The sequence below is a fragment of the Geospiza fortis genome, unplaced genomic scaffold (assembly GCF_000277835.1).
Source record: "Geospiza fortis unplaced genomic scaffold, GeoFor_1.0 scaffold166, whole genome shotgun sequence".
NCBI classification, from domain to species: Eukaryota; Metazoa; Chordata; class Aves; order Passeriformes; family Thraupidae; genus Geospiza; species Geospiza fortis.
Window position 1 is genome coordinate 7,336,595 of NW_005054310.1, and position 17,479 is coordinate 7,354,073.

Genomic DNA, 17,479 nt, shown 5'->3' on the forward strand with positions numbered 1-17,479 from the left:
CGGCCCACGGCTCCCAGCCAGAGCCAGTTCCTCACGTCAGCACCAGCCCCGAAACTACCACAGCGCCCAATGCCCACCCTGCCTAGCTCCCAAAAAAAAAAAGGAACTGAACGACATCGAACTTCTTCCTCCTCCTGCTCCCCTTCCTCACGGGACGCGTATATGTAAATCATGGACTTACCGACTCTGCTTTGTTCCTCCTACCTCCCAAACCTTCAACCTGTCACTACAACAGTTCTCAAACAACGTAAGATAATGGCAGGGAAAAAAAAGCTAACCTCTTTTGTTACTCTATCAAAATCCCTTTCATGATTCTTTGTACCTCAAAGTGCAAGAAAGAGGCTAAAAGCACAAGGTTAAGGCTTTTCAGCCCTGTCCTTTAACAGGGGAGACAACATGGCATGTCCACGACTTAGGAAGCAAGGTAATGTCTCTGCACTCCCTGTGTACAAAATCAGGATAAAAGTCAAGCTGACAGTTAAATGAAACTCGACTGTCTGTGTCAGCTCATGGCAGCACCCGTTCCCATCCTAACAAATACTAAAAATTAGTTACATGGTTGTAACAAATCAATCTCCCTCTCCACCCCAAATAAGAAAAGCATTTGAGTCAGAGACACCCAAATATCTAGAAGGTGAGACACATATAAAAACCCCTAATAAACCTTTAATTCGAGTCTGGTTTGGTTTTTTGTTTGTTTTTACAGGATAGGGTTGACAAGTTACAACAAACATCTGATTTTTCTCAAATGTTCAGATATTATACATATTCCCCTGTCTTGCAGGAAGGGATATCAGTCAACTTAACAGTTTAAGGTAAAATAAGCTGCATAATAGTACATATTACAATTAAAATGTACAGTGTTTACAAGAAATATATCTTAGAAGCAAGATAGATGCATTTGCATCGAGGCGACCTTTTAAAATGCCACAGCTATTTTTACATTCACTCTTGCAACAGGTCACAAGATGGGGTCACTAAGGTCAGGTTAACAAATCACTATGATGCACATCAAATACAACAAAATTAGTTTATATACATATATATAATACATATATATGTATATTATACATATACATATATGTATATAATAAAACTCATCAAAAATCTACCAGACCTGGCACAATCCACTTACCCATCAAAAATATGTACTTGTCCTTGGTAAGTAGAATTCTGCATGGCTGATTATATATTATATATACTCATTCATTAGCATCTGAGACATAAAACCGAGGATTTAAAATTTTTCGGTTAACAAACTCTCCAATAATAAACATGGTGCCCACAAAAGCACAAAGGTAAGGCACAATAGGATTTCCTGTTGCAGAATAGTGTGCATCATGTTTACTTAACTGTAAGAAAAACGTGCATTATTTGTGCAAGTTCATGCTGCAGATCCATCATATCTACAAAGTAAAGTGAGTTTCAGTAAAATCTGTGGGACTGGTGTGCTTCCAGTCTCACCTCCTACAGGATGTTCAGCTGGATAACTAGGTAAAATGGTTGTAGGAGTGGGGATTAGTAAATCCAATAATCTTAGATTTGCAACTAAGCTTCTCAGCAACAATTTTGTACTTCTAGGTAAACATTAGTAAATTTACAAGCTTAGAATCACAAGATTTACTGTCAGCTGCACTAGTTTGCATGAGCCAAAACTGTTGCAAGGAAGGAATTTTTAAATTTTAACATATAAATGGATAATTAAAACATGTTATAATATACTGGGAATGTAATTTAATCCAATGGTATTTTGTCACAGCCCTGACAATTGTAATAATAAATACAGCTTTTCACAAAATACTTTTCCAGTATCTGCCAATTGCTTCTTTATTGCTCACAAATTTGAATTCATTACAATTGGTATCAGACCTTTCACACAAAATCAGTAAGTTATTTTATATAAAACCTATAAAAGATATTTAACCTGTATCCAACACTTTTAAGTATTTGGCCTCTTGTCATGGTACAGCCAAAACCATATAAAACAATAGGTTTTGAATAAAATAGGAAGCTTATTTGCTGCTTTGATGCAGACATCCTCACAGAACACAACCCTTTTTGCCACCACCAGCATTTACATTTATATACAAAACCCAGTACATCCGCAATCAGTTCATCTTCCCTCACATTGATATTCAACCACTAATGCCAAATTCACTTTCCCCATACCCCAGCTGCAGAAAAAAAATTTTATATAGCAACAAAAAACTAATATTGACTGAATTTTTTTTTTAACTTATTCACCATCAGGAACTGTAGGTTGCTTGTTACAAAATACCCACAAGATTATTTCACAGGAAACTATGGAAATACAGGAAGTCTTCTTTTCTCCATGCTTTTGTATTAGCAAAAACACTTCTTGGTGCAAAAATACGTCACCACATCTGCAAATGTATAATGAAATCGGTATTCCTCATGCAAAACTTAAATGCATCGGTTTACTATAGCCCCAAAAACTTTGTGAAACAACTTGTTTTTCCTTTTTTGTCAGCTCAGTATTACTGCCTCATTGCTAAGTCCCTTTGGAAACAAGACTTCTGGAACGTTCGAACTTTTATTTAATTCTTTAAAGTATTACATACAAAAAGCACTAAAAAAGGAAGACGGCGGCCAAACAGGAACATTCCTGTTGCAAGTAACAGTCCTAGCAGTTGTAGAAAGCTTTCTCAGGAACTTCCCTGAGAGTTAGTTGTGCCTGTCCGAAGACGCAGATGTGACATAGAGTTCATGTGTTTGTTTGATGGCTTCAGTGGAGTGTTACAAGTAAGAGCCTGGGGAAAACGATGATGATACCGATCTAGTCGCAGGTATTTTACTGTTACCAGCTTTCCTACAAGGCAAAGAAACAGGAAAAGAGAAACCTTCTAGTTCAGTATTATTGCATTTTGCTTCAGGATGAAAAACACAAATATTTCATTACATCAAAATTAGTTTACTAATTATTAGTTTAAATTTTTTTTTAACTGCTCAATACTTTAGATAACAAACATTTCACCAATTTAAAAGAACTCCAACTGCACCCATGGGTAATTTCTACCCATGTTTTGTTATAAACTCCCACTCCTTACCATCAAACCAAGAGCCATGTAATGCCTTGAAAGCCTTTCCAGCATACTCCGGGGAGAGACACTTGACATATACACAGCCCTAAGAAAGAGAAAGAGGGATTTGGGTTTTTTGCCAGTCCAGCTGAAAAGGATGAAGTATTAAGTTGTTACTGGAAAAACACTCACCTCACGTGAATTTTTGTCTACAGCAATATGAACAATTCCATCATTATCACTGCACTTCTCCAAGATTGCTTCTTGAATTGCTAGATGCCAGTGATCACCTATTTCCCTAGGCAAACAATGAAAGATTTAAGGGACTACGTAATTTTTTAAACATCCACAAAATTCTCATACTTCCCTACTGAGTCTGGTTTCTCTGTAACTTTACATAATTTTCTGGTAAATGCCTCTGGGACAGATTAAGTACTTTTCCTACTGAATACATTGTATGTAAATTGGCTCCCATAGTCCACTTTAGAAAATTCAACCCTACAAATCAAAAGGAGTAACTTCTATTTGGGGGGTGGGGTGTTGCCCTAAAATGGGCTTATTCAACTGGTGCTTAGACTGATAGTTAAAAAACACGTTTCGGCCTTGTGTAGTAAATGTCTAGAACACACAACAAGGTCTGATGCTGTGATGTGAAAGTTCATAATGTACAAGTGAACAAGCTGGACAAGTTGTTCCCTTGATATGATTCCTCCCTGACTTTTGGCAGTAGAGATCTGATTATTTGCTGTGCTAACATTAACAAAAACAAGTTAACCAGTATATTCCCAGATGATTCTCAAGCCAAGAAAAAAGACCTGTTTCATGGAGCTGCTTCTAACAGCTACTGCTGTAATCACTGAAAGGAATTCAGTAATTATTGTTAGTATACAGGCACGGTAAGAGCAGCTAAAACTAGTTTTGTTAAACATACCTTGCACCCACAGCAAACATCAAAACAATACCTGACAATCTAATCACAGACACTGGTACATTCTGTGTTTTAGGTGGTTTTAGGTGGATGAAAATATACCTTTCAGGTCTGGAACAAGAACATAAGCCTCCTTCCTCTAATGACACAAGCAGATTAATAATACAGTTTGTCTTGCACTGAGGGCTTTGGATTTCTGTTTGTGTTTTCTTTAAGATAACTACAAGGGTATGATAAGAAGTATTTCCTTAAACAACAGTCCTCTGAAAGACAGCTCACAGAAGAAGAATGCACTAGGGAGTACAATATGGAATTGGATGAAGTATCCCACTATGAATGCAATCCAGCAGTCCAGTAATGGAGCTAGGTCAACTTCCAAAAGATAAGGTCTACAAAAAGTCAGTATATTAGAAGTCATAATGTTCCAAGTAGCTGACTGGACATAGGCACTAAAGACAAGTGTCAAAACACAACTCCTAGTCTATAAAGGTGGGGGCTTTTTAATGCACCTGTTGGGCATGGACTGGGTCAGTACTGAAAAGCACTGAAACTTACAGCAAAGATACAGGCTAAAAAGGGAGACTGTTCTGACAAAAATAACACCTCAGTAATTAGTTCCATTAACAGCAGACATTTTGAACTGCTAACATTCTGAAACAGGAAAGTAGCCAATACCACATACCAATAAATATTACAGTGAAGCTTCAGGAATGGACTTATTTCCGTACCACTCAGACTAACCAATACAGCTCACCAAGTCTTCTTTGAAGCAAAGACAATAAGGATGTTGAGATCACTTAAAATTCTCTGCAAATCTCATGCTTTAATCCTCCTACAGGAGGATCAATTTGCCTCAAGAACAACCCCTGAAATTTCAGTCTTGCTCACCTTACTCCAAATTATATAGAAGCCACAGAAGCTGGTGTCTTTGACGAGACATTAAATCTTAAAGACATTGAGAAAAGGTTTTTGGAATACTTCTCTATGCTAGGGGTAACACTGTCTCCAGCTAAATTAACTAACAGCTTTTCAGTTAATAAGGCAAGGAACTAAACTAATTAAGTGTGGCTAGAAAAAATGCTGAATAAATACATCCAAACTTTGCAATCACTCATGTCCATACTCTGATGTCCCCCCCTACTTCCTGCCCTAATCAGTAAGTTGTATTATTGAGGTAGCATCTCACATGTACCCTTGTAAGACATGGACATGGATCTGTATTTTTCCCTTGTACAATTAAGGAATAATTTACTCCAGAGAAGTTATTGGAGTCTCTGTATCTCTTTAAAGTGGACAAAGAGCCTTCAAAGCTTAAACAGGATTATCTGACATAACGTATGTGTTAGTGCCCAACTCCTACCACGATCTCGTCCAGAGCCAAAGGATATTACAGAATAGTGGAGCAGATGAAGATTTAAAAGATTACCAAAAAAATTAATTATTTTTCCTTAGCTTTTGGTACCTGAAACAAGGCTTGTTACTTATTCATACACAGTACATACTTCAGAATTATGAGAATTACATGAGCATTAGAAGCCAGTACGCAGCACTAATTTGTTCCCACTACAAAAATCCATTTGCTTCAAAATTAGGCAGTCACAGTGCCATAAAGTAATAAGTGATTTAAATTCAGCTTTTTAAATGTAAACTGTGCAAGCTTTGTAGCAGTCCAAATACTCCAGAATACTGAACAATACTTTAAAAACTTACAATCTGTTGTCACGCCACATGAGTCTCCTCTGTCAGTCGATACAATTGAACACTTACAAATTTAATTAATGGATAAAGATCAGTCATTGCTCCAAACAGTTTGACTACATGCCACATCCTTCAAGAAGTGAGCCAAAGACACAGAGCAATACAATGAAGGACAGAAGACAGATGGTTAAGATTTTTTTATGTCTTCTCATAGATGTCAAGAGAAACATTTTTTTTACAACCTGTTTTTTTCAACATGTTCATGTTTCTTCACTTCTTCCAAACCCCTCTCAGAGGTAAGAAATGGACTCTTCCAAAAGAATGCAGAAATACAGACAGATAACTGCCTTTACTTACATAACAGGATCAAACATATTGCGAATCTTTAGACATGGTGTCAAGCTGTTCGGGGGTGAATTTCTTCTATCTAGATGAAATGCTAGAAAGAAAAATAAATTAAATATTAATTATTTACAGGCATAATACCATTGAGGTAAGAAATGTCAACTTTATACATTAATACCTTTCCAGTTTTACTCAGAAGAAAGTTTATTTCATATATGAAAGAATTCAAGCAAATTATTTTCACACAGTCTTCTACCACACTGAAGAAAACATACGGTATTTTGCTGAATTTTTTTATACTTAAAACTTCTACATTTAAGGCACTCTCTTATATCCAGGCCACACGGAAGGAATTCGGGATATTTTTAAAAATACCATATACTTGAAAAGAAACGATTTGCACTACATTTCCATGAAAATACAGATATACACAACACCTGGAGTAAACTTTTGGAACTGAAGTTTACCATAGAGTTCTAACTGCCTGATGAAATTTTCATTTCTTCCACTTTTGGGGCAGTATGCTGCCCACCTGGCTAATAAATAAAGAGACCTTAAGATGGACGCTGCATTACATTTGTAGTGCAGTAACATGTAAAGGATGCTCTACAAGGACAGAGCCTTTATAGCCCTAAAAGATCACACATGATCAGAAGCTTCTAAAAATCTGAAATGAAACATACCAGAGGATAAAACAGATATAAGAAGAAAAATGAAAATCAAAAATAACAGAGTAACTCAAAGCTGAACAGTGCCACGAAATACATTCTGAAATCCTAAAATAAATATTAACTTCTCCAAAGTTCACAAGTTCCACTTGTGAGAGTCACAAGAGAAGACTGTACCATGAGAAAAGGAATCAAGGAGCACTTCAGATTCAGATAAGGCAGCTCCATGCCTTGAAAAGGGCCAACAAATCAGCAGTGGAAATGAAAGGGGATAGCCTAGTAAAACAGCTTTCAAGGCTTGAAGGAAATTTTACTTTGAAGATCGAGATTAAGTAGATTCAAGAGTTTAAACATAAGATTAAAATCTCAACAATAAAAAAACTGCTGTTAATGCTTCTCCTTTGCAATCCTACTTTAGAAAAATTTGACATATTCAAGATGTTACATTCCAAGGGTCAGAAGTGTCTGGTTTGGACAGATGTCTGTGCTTCTTACTGCTGATCTTTTAAAATCTTAAAAGTACATCCAAAATACATGAACACTGCTGCTCTTCTGTATGCCACCCAAACAAAAACCGTGTCACACAGACAAAAATTAAGTCATGTGGAAGACACAGCTTGTGAAAGACAAGCACTAACCAAGAGAAAATTCACTGCCTGGAGATACTGCATAGAAAAACTTATTCTTATGTAAATTCCCAAGACAAATGAAATACAATTACCAACTAGAAATTAGAAAAGGTAGCCTCCAATTCTAATATCCAACCTACTGCAAGTTCCCCAAATAACTAGAAATGTTCTTATTAAGAATACACATGCACACAGAGTGCAAGTCACCAACACCTGTAACAACTATCTGTTTTTCTCTTGGGAACAGATTTCTAAATATGCTGGTGACACTGCATCTATCTCTAAGCTGCCTATAGTTTAAGGACAAGTCCTTTTTCAATAGCACATGGTTTTGTAAAGTTTTTTGCCCCTTATTATAAATTATACATAGGGTATACAATAAAAACTTTACAGAACTAAGCAACATTGAAAAATACATGGACTTACCTTACTTATGGAGGTTGGCTCCAGCAGATCAAGGGTGGGGTGAAATGTCACCAGCATATTGTACACTGGGGCACCACACCATACTGGAGAAGGTGATCTGGGGTGGCCTAGTCATGGACCTGGACCTGAAAAGGTGTGGGGTTGAGGAAATTATGTGCTGATTGTTTATAACTAGGCTTATTCAGCACATGGTTTTAATCCAAGGATAAAGAATGGTGAGGTTATTTGCAGAGATCCTAGACCCAGAGGATCAACATTTCTGCAAGCTGTTTATGAACTAAAAAAAATCCATACTGATATTTATGGAAGTAGTTAAACCACTGAGCTATCCAAAAGGAACTAAATGGGGAATTCACCCTTTAGTGTAGTTACCTATATAAACCATTCTTTGCCTGTTCCAGTTTCTAATAACTTTGATGTCCTTTTGACTGGAAATCTCAGGTGCTTACTGAGGTAACTTCAGCCAGAGCCTACCATCAGCACAAGACTAAACTGCTTCTAACTTAATGTAACATCCTACCAGTAGAGAAGTGTGCCCAGGGCAGTGCAGCATATGAAAATAAAGATGAACTCTTGTCTTTTCTCAAAAAAACTTGTCAAAATCATGGTAAATTAAAAGTAATTTTTGCAACTTAGATGGAGCTTTTCATATATAAGGGAAAAAATTACCATGGAAATCAGTGAGGTGTGAAATTAATGCTAGAACGATAATAACCCTTAATATGTATACCAGAAATGGCACCAAAAAGAGAGTGTAGAGAAGACACAGGCAAGTTAATGTTGTACCTACACAGCAAAACTGAAACTAGCATAGTTAACTGATGTCTCTTGAACTTCATTTTACATCTGTAACAAACAACTGATTCTCCCCCACCCCTAAAAGAAGTTGTTTCAGTGACAAAGCTGTTCAGAATACAGTACTAATTATTTGAAAAGTTACACTGGTGTGGAGCATACAAAATATTCTTGATAAGGGCATAAGGAAACATTCTTGCAGGACAACAGTATAAGCTACACACTGGTTAACTCAGCATCTCACATCTTTTTCTACATAGGTCTAAGGAGTAATGCTTACAAGACAAAGATAAAAAGGTAGAGATGAAATAGGAAAGCAGAGACACAACTTTGTGCAGTAAGTCACTGGTGGGAAAAAAATCAGGACTTTCATAAATTCCCCTTGGGGATTACTGAGCACTTTCAAGAAAAGGAAGTTACTTTTTATTTCATTCATAATGTACGTTGTTTTACTAACTTAAACTGAGTATCACTGTATCATTCCAGATTCGAAAAGCAGCAGCAGCTAAACACATGTCCTTTTGTCAACCCCTTTATTACTGTCTATGATGGAAGAAGTGTCTCTTGCACTGGCTTCAAAATGACCATTGAAGAGATTGCAGTACAGCTTTCTATACCCTTTGAATTACTAATATATTATTATAAAGGAATTCCCAAGTATCATCACCATGAGTTACAAGACAGCCCAAAAGATCTTTAGATGTGAATTTGATGAACCTGATAAGGCTGAACACTTGCATCAAATATAGGTAGCCATGTTTCTTAAAACCAGGTTTTTTCAATGTTAAGCCATGGATCACTACAATTTATTAAGTACTAACCCTTCTTATCAAAGGCAAGGAAAAAAATAAAACAATTACCTGAAAATATTTAAATTATGCCCTTTCACACATCATGAGGTTCTTTAATACACATGGAAGATACTGAAATTAATATCACCAAAGAGAAGAGTATGATTGAACAGAGGTTTAAAATAGTTAATTCAGCTATAGAAGACAAACACAGGATGGATACTGAATTTTATAAGCAGCATGAAATCCAGTTTTCTTGCAATAGTTCAGAGTATAATTGTGGTTTGGAGTTTTTTTGTTTGTTTCTGTTCAGAGAAAGGATTATGTTCTCACAAGCCAGGGAGGAGGGGTGTCATTCACAAAAGGTAACAGGTTATCTTCCATGCTGCAGGATGAAATATCACCCTAGATGTGGTACTTCATAGAACCTCTTTATCTCATCTCCAGAGCTGTTAAGGAACTTTAGCTTGTACTGTTAGCTTAGCTACACTGCAGCCCTGCCTACCTAGCTTTCTTCAGAGTTCCAGTTATCAAAGGTGATATAGGACAATTGTATCTGTTCTTTCAAAAGCAAACTGAACACACTAGAATTGTGGGGTTCTCTCCACTGTGAGATTTAATTAAATCACTTGGCATGATCAAGACTGTTTCTCAATTGACTATTCTCTTGTACATTGCTTTCAAAACATTGCATTTGTCCATCCTACAATTAGCTTACCTATCCTTTTATTTTTAACAAATACAGCTACTGTATCCAGTAGGTAATATTTCAAAGGGATGGCACCAGAATTTATTCTGATCCAGAAAAAAAAAAAACCAAACTCAACTGACAAAACACAGGCTGCATCCTGGAGTACTGGACAAAATGTCACAGTGATGCTTTAACACACTGCTAACAGACAGCAGGCATTAGATCTCAGGCAAACTACAGATCCCAAGAGTTAAAATGCACACTATCATTCATGGATGTCCTTGTATATGCTGACAGGCCTTTCTGAAAAGGGTTTATTCTTCAATTGCACATGCTCAGGTATTGTTCTCTGCTACAGAGCACTACCAGATCTCAGATGGTTAAAAAATTGCAAGCTTGAAATTTATTCACAAGATTCAGACCCAAGAATTCATTATGATTTTCTATATGCTGAGTCTGTTGAGGGCATAGCAGTCTTGAAGAGTATCTAGATTTATGAACTTATACATTCAAAAATCAGAACTGGAGTATGATCTTAAATTCCAGTGAATGTATACTTCCAAGAAAGGAAGAAAGTGTCACATACATGGAGAATTCCTAACATCAGGGAAGAAATAGTTGGGCAAAAAGCATGAGACTTATGCAATAGAACTATTTCAAATAGTCATTTGAACATAAGGAGTGCAAAATAGAAAGAGCCTTTGCATGTGAAAATTGCCTTTGCCCGCTGACTGTCATGAGCTCAAATAACCCACTGTCGTTTCAGGCACCCCATTTCCACGCCCTTCTGTTAGAGCCAAAATATGCAATTTCAGCTCTTCAAAGATTTTCACTAAACTTCAAACATAACAAGGAAATCAGAAAAATTGCAATTACAAGGACTGCAACAGAATGGATTTTGATACATCCTATGCAACAGAAACAGGAAGTCGTAGTACATACTCTCTAAGCAACATACAGATGAAAGCCACAGCTGAGAGATCAATATTCTGTCCATATTTGCAACAAGCTGAAGTAGGTTATCAGATGCTCAGACTGGGATGGTACATATCAGTAGCTACTACAGCAGCCTTTCTAGGAAGTTTTGGAGACCACTGTTCTGTTTACAGTCTTGAATGTATATTACAGGTAGCAAAACATCACCTGAGCTATCACACACTGGAGGGGTCCCTAGGGGAGGAGAATCTAATCCGATTTCTAGTATAGGACAGAATGTCATGGAGTGATTTATACTGCAGTTAAACACGACAAGAAAAACTGAGAGCAAATGAGCAGCAAATTTAAACTAGAGCATGATGTTTCCCAGCCTGCATTGAACAATACAGATTTAGATTCAGATTTATAACACATATATAGTTTGCAGAAGCTGTGTTCAACTTAAGTGCTTGAAATTCAATCGTGGCAGTACTACAGAGACAGAACAGAAACAGCTGTTGACAAAACTCACCATTTCTGTATTGCAACTAAAGCACCTGCACATCCCTAAGTACAATGTCCTGGAAAGAAAAGGTTTCACAACTCCTGGAATAAAGTTCACATACACATCTCACTAATGGAAACTTTGAGAAATTGAGAAATCAAGCAATAGAGTTGTCACAGCAGAATGCCACATTACTGCTACTGCAAACAGAACCTCAAGCCTGCAGTAGCATTCATGTGGTACTTTTAAAAAAGCAGCCCTCATTTCTAATGAATTTTTTAAAATGAGAAATGTAATGCTAAAACCAGAAGTATATGTTTGAGAAGTATATAATGATTATTACTTACTTTCACACTCAGGCAGAGATAGAAATGACCATTCTTTTTAAATTCCAAACCAGAATTCAAGTCCTATAGTTTCAATTTTTCATTGACCAAAAAAAAAAGAGTAAACCAAAGCCTGAAGTTTAACACGAAGAAAAGCAGAAAGAAAAACCAAGAAAGGTTTTTCAAACCAGGAAAATATGACCACTGCAGACATACAACTGCAAACCTACTAAATTCTTGCCATTTGGTTTCGTGATAAAACTGAAAAGTGACAGAACACTGAAAAATCCATGTATGATAAACTGCCTTCTCTATTAAAGCAAATGCTGACCACAGAGTCTGAAAAACAAATGCAATGTAGAAAAACATTTATGACAGAGCTAGAACATCTAACACTATTAGGTGTTCCAAATGCACATTTTCCTAATTCAGAGTCTTTTGTCCTGGCAATTTCCCTTTTAAAATAATTATCTCTTCCTCCTAACTTTGTCTTTAGGAAGCTTATTGGCAACTTAACAGTAGGAAACCTAAGTCTGCAAGACACAATTTACCTGCTATCATACACAACCAATTACACTACTAGCAGTAAGTGTAAGTCATGTCAGAATTTGACCAAGTAGAGTATTCTTTTTAAATTCAGAAAAAAAAGAAGTAGTAACTCACTTTGGCTAAATACCCACTGCATATTTCTGCAGTAGCTATAACAAAAAAGCTACTTTCCCTTGAAAACAAGAGAGACACAATGCACCAAAAGTAAGTCCATACAACAAGATAATAGAGAAATAGCACTGACAGTTTATAACAATCCTTAAATGCAAGAGAGAAAACAAGTCTTTCATGCTTGTTTTCAAGCAACAGAGTACCATTTGTAAGTTAGATACAGAAATTAGGACAATTATATCTGCAAAATACATCTTCAATACCTTGGCCTTGCCACACTTTTGATGGTATTACTAAAATTTTGTCACATGCTGCAGAAGGCTGCATCCACTTCCAGACCAAGAACTCGGCACCACCCACTCTTCGTGTCTCTGTGCGAACTCTAGATTCATTTGCTGCAAGAAAGTCAACTGCTCTGTTCCAGACTTTATTCATCTTCCTCCTTAAAAATTGAAACAATATTACAAAGTTAGCATAACAACAACCTGCATAGTTGACATCCACCATGTAAGAGAATCAAATGCTTTTCCTTCCATCTGTGTCAATAGCAAACTCCAACATACTACACTGTGCAATCTATTAAGAAATTAAGTTATTCTTATCTCAAATTAAGTTAATTGACCAATTTATTTTTGTTAGTTTTCCCCCCCTTTCAGTACTTCTAGCGAGAACGCACCTGTCCTGAGGTGGTATTAGAGAATCACGCACATGCAAAATTGGCATGTAAGGCTGCAACTCTTTATTTTCTGAACATGCCTCACTGTGGCTTCTTAGAACATCTGAGGACAAAAAAAAGAAACCAAAGTGATAACCATGTAGCTCATGCAAACATTAAGAAAACTATCACTTCTGGCAATTAACACCTACTTTGAACACTCTTCCTGATTTCAATAGTTAGGTTTTTCTGGCATTTTGAATCATTGTTTTTTCCAAAACATTCTTAAGGCAAATTAACAACAGCGTATCTAGGTATCCCAAGTAACTTTGAAGTAAAGGAAGATAGTTCTTACAGTTACTCTTGACTGGTACTTTTTAAGTGTTAGTAAAGATGGCCATCTTTGAAAATAAAGCCCTTTCCTTCCACCTCAACAAAACTTGATTTGCAGACAAAAAAGGTAGGCACATGGTTAAAATAGAACAGTTCTGATTCCTCTACCATCTCTGTATTTATTGCAACTACCATAAACAAAAGTAATAGAACAACTTAAGTAAGACTACAAGACTACAAACAGAACCTACTGCTAACACTGTGGCTTCAAGTAGAAAGAGGAGGTTTCAGATCTCAGTTGTGCATATTATTTTGCCAAAATAGCTTCTGCTAAAAGTAATTAACTAAAAAGCTGTTTTTTGTATGAAAAAACATTAAGGATGGTATTGAGAGCTACCATACATTTTTGGAGTGGATATTTTATCTGAAGTTAGCTGAGAAAACAGATACAGAAAGCAACATGTCGCTATACTTCAGTAAACAAACACGTCACATTGATATTTGTATTCAATAGTAGGACAAAAAACTACCAAGTCAATGGCAACTTTATAGCCATGTTGATGTAATTCAAAAATTACAAGCTTCATGTCAAAAGCTTTGATAAGGTTTAAAGGATAGGGCATTAAAAAAAAAAAAGAGAAATAAAACACATAGATCACACTGGACCAAGAACTCTAACAGCATGATGACTAGTAAACATGAAGAAACATTAACTGAATTAATTAACAGTACTCAAAGATTATACAAAGCTGATACAGATATATCAGACACAACTGAACATGGCATACCTATGATTTTCACCACCATATCATACATCTGCTTTGTTTCTTCTTCCTCTTTTGCCCAACGGTATTTCATGTAGTGTAAGACTCCCCAAACCATTGCTATACCTGCATTAACATGCATAATACACTTTAAGCAGTATTAGAGCACTGGATATTTAAGAGTTTACAGAGCATACTTCAGAAGTAGACTGAACTATCTAACAAGCACTGTACATTCCAAAGCTAGTAAAATACACTGTACTTGCTGTCTGTATTTTATACTCTTATACAAGAACACAAACTCTTCCACTTGAAAGAGCAGTTACTTCTAGGAAAACATTTAATTGTTTTAAGAACAGCTCAGTATTCCAGATCATCTTTTCTGCAGTTATTTTTTAAACTTCCTGGAACAACAGTGAAATATCCTCAAAATTAAGGCTATAATCTTTTTACTGAACAGTTTGCTTTTTCTGATCAGTTCAACATGGAACTTTTGAAAGCCACAAGATGTTGCTCTGGCAGGGAAAAAGATTTCCCAAAGAATGAATACGTTCAGCTGACTACAGAAGCAGATGATAACAACCAGTGTGGAAATACAGTGGTGCAACAGAAATGCTTATCAAACCCCAATTTAATCAAAATACCAACAGAAACTCTGAAGTTTTATGGCTGAATAAAAACTTTCTCTAAACTTGCTTTTCCCCATGCACTTAGATAAATATGAGTTACAACAAAAAAAGGTTGACTGTTTTATTAACTTACCCCAAAGCAATATTGATAATCTGTGAGTTACATTAACAAATGCACGGCGAAAACGACACCTGAAAGACATCTTTGGACTAGTGGATTCCAGATACTTCACATCTGTCACATTAGTGACATCCATCTCATTAGGGTCATTGCTGAGACACCTATTCAAAAATATACAGTGCTTATGAAAAAGGATACATTCTCTCAGAAGAAATTAAATGAAGAAATAAACACCACTTACTTTATGCCAACATCTTCCCCACTATTCAAGATCCATTGTAATGACGTGTTAAGTACACTTTCATATTCTGGATCTAAATTCTGTCAAAATACAATATTAATCAGTAATTTCATAAATAACCAGGGACTTATCATGCCAATAAAACTAAGATATTATACAGACCAGTAGTCAAAACTATATTGTTTCATTCCTGATACTTCAGATTTTCAGTACGTGTTCACTGCATAAAGTAAATCTATTTGTGCTACAAGCAGTTCCCAGACTCACCAGCATCCCCTAAACTAAGGAGTATTTGAAAAGCCAAGCCACGCCACGTTCACTGCTTTATTCACAACTCTAACCTAGAGTAAGAAAAAACTATTCAGCCACTAGGCGGCAATCGCTGGAAATCTACTCTGAGAGTGAAACTTCAACTTGATTCGAACTCCGCTGGAAACGCCTCCTATGAAAGCAGTTCCATGCTCCATTCTTTTTAAAGAAGCTTGAATAAATACAGTTTTAACAGATATTTTGAAAAAAATCCAGGATTTGTAGATCAAGAACTGACATCACTACATTGACTTTTTAAAAATTACTGGATATTGATTCTAATAGGATAGCATTCACTGCTATCTGAGCGAAGGCTTTCTCCACAGTTCATCCTGCATGCTCTTTTGCAGAAAGAGAAAAGTGAAAATGGAAGTTACTGTTGTATTTGAAATTACAGTCCTAAAAAAGTTTTATTTTCATCTTTCCTCTGAACCTCACATTGGCTTAGAATCCAAGCATAAATACTTAAGAAAAGACAGTAATGGTTTTATTTTACATATGACGTTAAAGTATTGATAATTTTATCACCGAACACACAAATTCTGCAAAGCAACTGTACGGTTAAATAAGACTTCCTACAAAGCAACAATTTTTCATATTAAACTTGAGCTTCCTAGCATAGCTAAAACAGTTGTGGTAACCCTCCCTCTCCCCAAATGCTCACTACATCCCCAAATAAAAATCATATGCAGTATGTACTAAAGTCATCAGTTCTGATCATTTCCAAATAATATTCGATACTAAGTCAAATTTTAGTCAATGCAGTAGATATGAAAACAGGCCTTGCAATTTGTAACTTATACAGATCTTCTATACAATCAATGAAAAATAACTCCTTTGCTTACTTTTAAATATGCAGCTGCCTCCTGGACGGTAAGGTTTCTTTGAATAGAGCTGCCACATTCATGTTCCCCTGGTAAAATGAAAACTTTTATTTTGATCTATTTATTACTGCATTATATAAAACAAAATCACCTAAACACCGGTTTATGGTTAACAACATTTACACAAGCAGCCATAGCAATACAATAATTCTCATAGGTTCCACTAAAAATATGGAAAAATTCTCTGCACAAATTTCTCCTTCAAAAGAAGTTTAAAAACCCCGATGATTTTCAGAACTAATAATATGTACAAATCACAGCAATACAATCTCATGTGCTGCTCAGAAAGCGTGTTTCAGTATTTACACCAAAAGCAGAACAATAGGCAGCATGAAGAACTGTCAGAAGGACATTACCATGAAAGTTACTGTACCCTGACTCAGCTTCCAGATATTTCCTTTAACTCCAAAACCTGTATTATCGTTTATAGAGCCCACGTTCCAGCTGAAATACATCCATAGTATTTCAGGCACTATGAAGTTACTGCATTTTAGATTGGCCTAAGTTATTCTGGTAACTCACTGCTTTCCTGAACATGCACAGAATCCCACTATAGCTTGAAACAGGCACTTTTAACATCTTCTGTTGGTTTTGGAATGTGTGCAGAAGTAGCCAGGAAATAAGGTATTTATATGCATAGTCAGCCCTCAGAGCAATGTGCCATCATCTCCCTGGTTTTCTCTGCTAATCTAAAGGTACGTGGTTAATGCAACGAACAAAAAAGTAGTGAAAGTAGTGACAGTCATATCAACACAAAGCCATGGGAAAAGGTCTAACACCAGTTTTCCATCTATCACTAGGCCATCATTTCTGAAGAGCTGTCAGCAGTGGCAAGTCACTTTTTCTCCCTGATATTTCTCTTAAAAACCCCTAAATCTTGGCATCTGCAACTATGCTTTTACTGTGCCAAAACAATAAAATAGGAAACAACAAACCCAGTCTTTCACTGGCTCAGTGTTATGCCTGCCTTACCTTTTTGAATCTATGCCAAGTTGTATTACTATTCCCAAAGCTAGAAAACTTAGGCTAAGAAAAGGCTAAGAAAATTTAAGATACTTGTGCTTCTGTAAAATGTAAACCTTCATTTATATTGGAATATATTTTTAAAAAAGCAATTTCAAGTAT

General features: G+C 36.1%; 1 protein-coding gene across 1 annotated transcript in view; it reads right to left on the bottom strand.

Moving 5' to 3' along the window:
* Window positions 1–2,429: 2,429 nt before the first annotated feature.
* LEMD3 (LEM domain containing 3) overlaps window positions 2,430–17,479 on the bottom strand; it is a 39,578-nt gene continuing 24,528 nt past the window's right edge. The window contains exons 5-14 of the mRNA XM_014312365.2: window positions 16,316–16,383; window positions 15,162–15,241; window positions 14,933–15,081; window positions 14,195–14,296; window positions 13,095–13,197; window positions 12,682–12,860; window positions 6,025–6,106; window positions 3,234–3,339; window positions 3,069–3,147; window positions 2,430–2,830 (exon numbers count right to left, since the gene is read on the bottom strand). Of these exons, the coding sequence (XP_014167840.1) occupies window positions 2,667–2,830; window positions 3,069–3,147; window positions 3,234–3,339; window positions 6,025–6,106; window positions 12,682–12,860; window positions 13,095–13,197; window positions 14,195–14,296; window positions 14,933–15,081; window positions 15,162–15,241; window positions 16,316–16,383 (1,112 nt within the window). The 3' untranslated portion in view covers window positions 2,430–2,666. The remainder of the gene's footprint in view (window positions 2,831–3,068; window positions 3,148–3,233; window positions 3,340–6,024; window positions 6,107–12,681; window positions 12,861–13,094; window positions 13,198–14,194; window positions 14,297–14,932; window positions 15,082–15,161; window positions 15,242–16,315; window positions 16,384–17,479) is intronic.